The following is a 6341-nucleotide window of genomic DNA, read 5'->3' as shown; positions in this document are numbered from 1 at the left end:
ACACACCACCCGAGGGGCTTCAAGAAATGCGGCTGGTGTGGGAAAGAGCGTCACGCGAGGGCCATCTGCCATCTGGGCCTCATGGCGACGACGGCTTCATCCAAGTGGGAAGTCTCTCCCCTCGTCGAGTCACAGACCCTGGTCTTCAAAATCGACACGGGTGCGGACGAGACTGTTATCCCGGAACGACAATTCCGACGGCTCTTCAAGCACGTCGTTCTGACTTCCCCCGACCGGAGGCTTCAGGGTCCAGATGGAAAAACTCTGCGCATCTCGGGACTGGCAAGGCTTCATTTCAAGCTCAACGGCCGAGAAAGCGTGGAAAACGTCTACATCCTACCTGGTCTATGCACAGCCCTACTTGGAAAACCACCCATCACCAACCTTGGTTTATTCCCGTCAGTGAACAATGTGTTGGTACCACTTCCACTCTACGAGAAGACCAGGGCAGAGCTTCAGCGAATGTGCTTGGAAACCTTCTCAGAGCCGATTCGAGAGCGCTATCTGAGTCCCGAAGAAATGAGCTACACCTACGATTACAATCAACCGTCGAAGCAGGACATCGAGCATCGCCCTCCCGAGTACATCGCGGACCCGATTCTGTTCCGGCTATCGACACCGCCCTGGATTCCCCGTGGCGGCCCCCTCCTACCCTCGCGGCAAGCAACGCCCGAGCGCTGGAAATTTCTGCAACCTCCCCAGCAGCTTCCGTGCCACAACCGGCGCAGCGCCCGCGTGGCAGCCCTGCTGACAGGCACCCGCGACACCCTCGCGGGCAGACGAGCGAGCCGTGGTACAACAATTTCGCCAACAACAGGGGTGAATCACTGCTCGAACCTTCGGTCTCCTGGCTGCCTGACGGCGAGTTCTTTCGAACCTCCAGCACGCTGGAGCGGCCACCCGCGGCGGATACGGAGACGATGCTGGAAAATAGTGAAGAGGCCCGTGCCGCCGTGCGAGGGGCATCCATAGCGCAGCAGCACAGACCATCAGAGCAGCAGCACAGACGATCGCGTATGAAGGAGTTTTCAGACTACACCCCGAGCAACGAGTCACTGTCCGCATCGACCGAGGTTCTCCTGCCGCACCCCAGGGCGACGGCCAAGAAGCAGAAGTGAGGGGACGCTCGCAGAAAGAGCAACGACGACAAGAGCGGAGGCGACAGCTTTCACCAGGGCGACAAGGACGAGAAGCGGCACGACACCAAGTCCATACCATCGCTTCGCCTGAGGCGGCCAACCTGGAACCGTGCAGCGGCGAGCCGGTCCAGAGAGGCGGCTCCGTCGGATTCCAAGCAGCAACCTTCCTTGAAAGGAGTTGCCTCCATCCATCCATTGAAAGGGGAGGATGTGGGACAATGTGCTATACCCGCACGTGTAGCGTAGTGAAGAGAATAAAGCTCTCCCGTCATGCGCGTGGTGCCGGGCAGGCATTCCTTCCAACAGTGCAGCCAGTGCAGGGCGGCGAAAGGTGAATGAATGGGAACGACAGCGAAGAACTGCCGATATTGGCGGACAACGGAAGGAGTGACAGGCAGTCGTTGCCGCTGCTAAAGCCAGTAAACGTGATCACTGAAGCGGTTAGAACTAGCTTCACTAAATAAAGGCTTTCAGAGTATCGGCACTATTTTCTCTCATTGTTATGCGCCGCCAGGATTTTCATTGGTCGGTCGGCACCACGTGATATTTGTTTACATATAGGTGCAGTCATTTTGTTTCTGGGTGCGTCTCTCTCTCTCTCTCTCTCTCTCTCTCTCTCTCTCTCTCTCTCTCTCTCTCTCTCTCTCTCTCTCTCTCTCTCGCGCGCGCGCGCTCTCTCTATGCTGCGTTGAAGCAAAGAGCGGCCGGTCACACTCTGCCCGTCAGAACCGGCGGCGGTTTCGTTGAAAGACATGGCAACACTGCAAGCCAGAAACAAAATGGCCCCCAGATGCTTCCGGGTGCACGAGGTGGCAGTACTCTTAAGCATAGCTTATTAAGTGACGCTAGTTATAGTTGTTGACAGGGTAACTCTGCAGGAGAAGCTCCGCGCACGGGCGTGGTGCGGTCGCCTTAGGAGACTTCCGCTATTCATTATGTAGTTCCGTACTTATAATGTTGTTTTGCATATACATAATCACTACACAGAAGGGAATTATATCAATATCGAATTATTTTTACGGCACGAAGAACAATTTAGTTAGAAGGTACACACAAAAAACTTAAAAAAACATTATGGAAAACGGGGTGCGGCAGAAAAAAAAGAAATGCGAACCTGCCAAAAAAGAAATTAGCTTTAGGGAGAATTTATGTAATTTTTTTCATTTTATAGTTGACATTACTGCATAACGGAATGTTTTTAGCCGTTTTCCTTTAAAAACCTGCCAGGTAAGTTCCTTCGCATTAGTTCCTACGTCAGGTTTTAACGCACTCGCGCACGCATAGTGCGCCACCAACACCACTTGCACCGCACGTCCCCTCATCGGCTCTCTGAGTGCGTTGTGTTGCTTTTCTTCCGTGATGTATCCCCACGTGGAAACATCGGCATGCGATTCTTTCTTGCTTGGTGAGCCTGGTGGAGCTTCAACCGCTACACCGGGCCAGGGAGCTGAAATGCACCGTGGAAGATACTGCCGCATTTGTCGCTGATATGCTCGGAATTGGCGTGCGGACCGTGGTTGCGGTCAAGAAAGAGGCACAAGCCACTAATGGAGTGTTGTCAACGCCGTCTCGCAAACGCCCGCGGAATTCCGAGAATAAGCGACGCAGTGCCTTGTACGACAGCTTCACGTTGAACGTGCTGAGGTCCTGCGTGTACGACATTTTTCTCCGCAACGAAATAACGATTGTGGCCAAGATATCAAAGGAGTTCTCGGAGCGTACAAGTGACCCGTCGCTGAAGCCGTGGACTGTTCGTCGTCTACTTCGAGAGATCGGGTTCAAGCGGGAGAAAAGAAGCCGGAACTCTGTGCTGCTTGACCCCGAAGACATCCTCGCATGGCGGCATGAGTACCTGCGTGACATTCGGCGGTACCGAGCGGAAAATCGACAGATTTTCAACTTGGATGAGACCTGGGTGACGGCAGGACACACGACCTCGGCTGTATGGACTGACACCACTGTGAAGTCCAGTGAAGGCGCCTTCAGGCGCTGAAGCAGCCTGACTGAAGCAGCCATCAGGTAAAGGTCAGCGGGTCATTGTAACCCACATAGGCAGCAAATATGACTTCGTTGATGGGTGTCTCGACGTGTTCCGTGGCAAAAAGACAGGGGACTACCACGAAGAAATGGACGGCCCCCGCTTCGAAGGCTGGTTTGACGGTGTGCTGCAGAGGTTCCCAAGTGGTAACGTCATAGTGATGGACAGTGCCTCCTACCACTCACGGTGGAACGAGGCAGTGCCAACGACGAATTCCATCAAGCGAACGATCACAGAGTGGTTGGACAGCAAAGGCATCCAGTACAGCGCTGAACTGACCAAGAAGCAGCTGCTGGGAATAGTTGCTCGTGTGAAGCCACGCTTTATCAGCTACCGAGTCTACACGGCTGCACAGAAGGCAGGCTTTATCGTGGTAAGGCTGCCGCCTTACCACTTCGAGTTCAATCCTATCGAACTGATCTGGGCGGAAATTAAGAACGCTGTGGCAGCAGCCACCACGACGTTCAACATTACGCATGTGGAACAGCTGCTAAAGGATAAGGTTGCAGAAGTCCCAGCCGAACATTGGCGGGAGGCTGTGAGGCATATGCAAACACTCGAGGCAAATTTTCAGCAAGTGACGTGCAGTAGTGACTACATTGACCCAATCGTCACCACGCTTGAGGAAGACGACGAAAGCACTTCCGACAACGCCACTGCTTCTGACAGCGACATCTCAGGTGACATCATCATCTCAGGTGTTTGGCCTGTTGATGAGCTTTGAAAACGACGACGACAGCACTTCCAATGGCACAGATGCTTCCTACAACAGCAACTGTTTTGGTTGGTGGCGTTAAACACGCCGAAGCTACACCTGGTCTATGAGGCCCGCTGTAGTGAAGAGTTCTGGATTAATTTTGACCAACTGGGGATCTTTAACGTGCGCCGAAATCTTGACACATAGACCTTTTCGCTTTTCGCCTCCATCAGAAAAGCAGCCACCGTGGATGGGATTGACCCTGCATCCTTGGACTGCAGTGGGTTGACGTCTCTGGTGTTTGCCACCATCAGCACTCGACCGTCTCCACAATCACCATGATCAAACAGCCTTTTTAAAGGCTACCAAAATTTTGTTTGGCGGAATTGGGTCTTGGTGACATCCATCCCCATCTGCTCTAAAAAACCTAATTATCTAGGACTTAAACAATGGCAGGAAAAGCAGTGGCAGTGTCTTATGAAATAGCAACAGAGTACTTTGATACGTTTCAACATCACAGAAAGATAACTATAGCACTACTTGAAGAAAAGATTGTAATATCGGCACATCTAACCATTGCGCCAGTAGCAGCGATGCCAGTGATTTTGACTCTGATGGCGGAAAGCACAATGCCACAAAGGTGTACTGAAGTGTAAAAGCAAGTTTGCCTGTATAAGTAGTAGCCGAGTGTCGTGAATACAAACATACCACTCACAGCAGCAGCAGAGTCTTATCATTACATAAAAATCAATAAGCATGAAAACAGGTATCACTGCCCCATAAACTTTCCCACACTACATTTTGTGACATAAGTTTTGAATGGTGACTCACCAGATTGGTGGAACTTGCCGAAACATTTTTCTGAAGCTAACACTGAGTCAGGCACATGAAAACGTAAATTAATGTGCGAGGGAACTTACTCGTGCGCTTTCTTTTAAGGGTGGAAAGCTCAGCTACCAAACATAAAACAGGATGCTTCAGTCCAAGCGGCTATGGTTGTTTCAGTTTTTTGTTGAAACATTTCGCCTTGCATACAAGCACAGCAAAAAGATGCATGCATGCGGATCAACATCAGAGCCTAGCGTACCTGCTTACCACTGGTGCATACATGCAACAGAAGGGGGCAAATTAAAACTGAGTGCAATCAACATTGAAAAAATGGATGGGATATAGCAGACGGGAACGTCAGGTTCAATTGTCAGCAAACAAGTCATTGTTAGTCATAAAATAATATCTGAGAGAGCTATGAAATGTATGATCTTTCAGTTAAAACAAAAATTGTTTTGCCTGTAGTGCTCCTTGAAAGACAATCAACTGCAGTATCAGTGGGCTGCGCATCTTCAAGTGAGTTAAATCGCCTGCAGTTGCAAGGAAACAAGTGGTCCACTCTCACATTATTGCGTCATAAAGTCGCCTCTCTCTCATTTCCCAGTCCAGAATAGTTCTGAGCAGTTTGCGGGCATGCCAAGCCTGATCTCGCAGAAGGCATTCCATGGGCAGAAATAAAGTACGGAGCTACTCTGGAACAGTCCTGGGTAGTTTTCAACTTTCACCACTGTTTCTTGGCCAGAAGCCAAAGTGTGTGCATGAGAAGCAGCAACTTAAGAGCATGAAGTCCTGAATTCATTTTAACGTATTACACCAGTCTCTTCAACTCTCACCTCAGCTTCACGGCCAGAAGCAACGGTGAGCGCATTGAGGAGCAGTGACTTAAGAGCATGAAGGCCTGAATTCATTTCGACGTATTACATAAGAGCCTTTCATTGTTGCGTAGCTTCCTATCCAGAAGCAACAACCCACCGTTGCGAAGGAGTGACACAGCAGGCACCTTAAAGTCGTAACATCTAAACGTTGCAACCTGCTAAGCAAACTTTTTCAATTTTTACATCCAGGAACAAGAGAGTGTGTTTGAAAAGCAGCAATACGACACTCCGAAGGCTTGAAGTTAAACCATCTTGATATGCTGCATTGCTGTTTTCTATTCTTACCACAGCTGTATAACCAGAACCAACAATGCATGCTTGGAAATCAGCGACATGGTACTCTTAAGGGGTGACGTAAACCATTTCTATCTGCTACAGAAGTGTAGCAATTATTACTGCAGCTCTTCAGCCTAAACAACGTTCAGCCACTCTATGAAGCCTCTCCCACTCTTGTCGCCATTTCTGAAGCAATAACAACGTGTAAGTGTGGGGAAGAGGTGTTGAATCAAAATGAACTAAAGCGCTATGAGACGTCTCTCAAACATTTACCCCACCCTATAGAATAAGAATGGTTTATCTGCCACTAAACATTGTAAACCCTCTTAAAGGGACACTATAAGTGATTTGTAAACATTGCGGGATTACTAGCGCAAATTGTAGTCCGGAGGCCATAGGCCATGTTTCGACCACTCTGAGCGCTGCTGCACGGCTCGCCGCCCTTCTGACCGAGTCAGTCGGCCCAGCGGTTAGTTCGTCGGCCGCCG

General features: G+C 50.2%; 1 protein-coding gene across 1 annotated transcript; it reads left to right on the top strand.

Annotated features, from left to right (window-relative positions):
- The first annotated feature begins 3265 nt into the window (after positions 1-3265).
- LOC144158645 (uncharacterized) lies at positions 3266-3901 on the top strand. The gene has a single exon (XM_077689711.1). The coding sequence runs from the start codon at positions 3266-3268 to the stop codon at positions 3899-3901; it is 636 nt and encodes a 211-aa protein (XP_077545837.1).
- Positions 3902-6341: the final 2440 nt, after the last annotated feature.

Source organism: Haemaphysalis longicornis, unplaced genomic scaffold, assembly GCF_048455015.1.
Source record: "Haemaphysalis longicornis isolate Haplotype H1 unplaced genomic scaffold, Haemaphysalis longicornis Haplotype H1 scaffold_1, whole genome shotgun sequence".
Taxonomy (NCBI): Eukaryota; Metazoa; Arthropoda; class Arachnida; order Ixodida; family Ixodidae; genus Haemaphysalis; species Haemaphysalis longicornis.
The sequence above is the reverse complement of the archived record's forward strand: the minus strand, read 5'-3'. Positions and strand labels throughout refer to the sequence as shown.

Bases quoted from the DNA above. Each gene is read 5' to 3' on its own strand.
- LOC144158645 (XM_077689711.1), top strand. From the start codon at position 3,266: ATGGACGGCCCCCGCTTCGAAGGCTGGTTTGACGGTGTGCTGCAGAGG.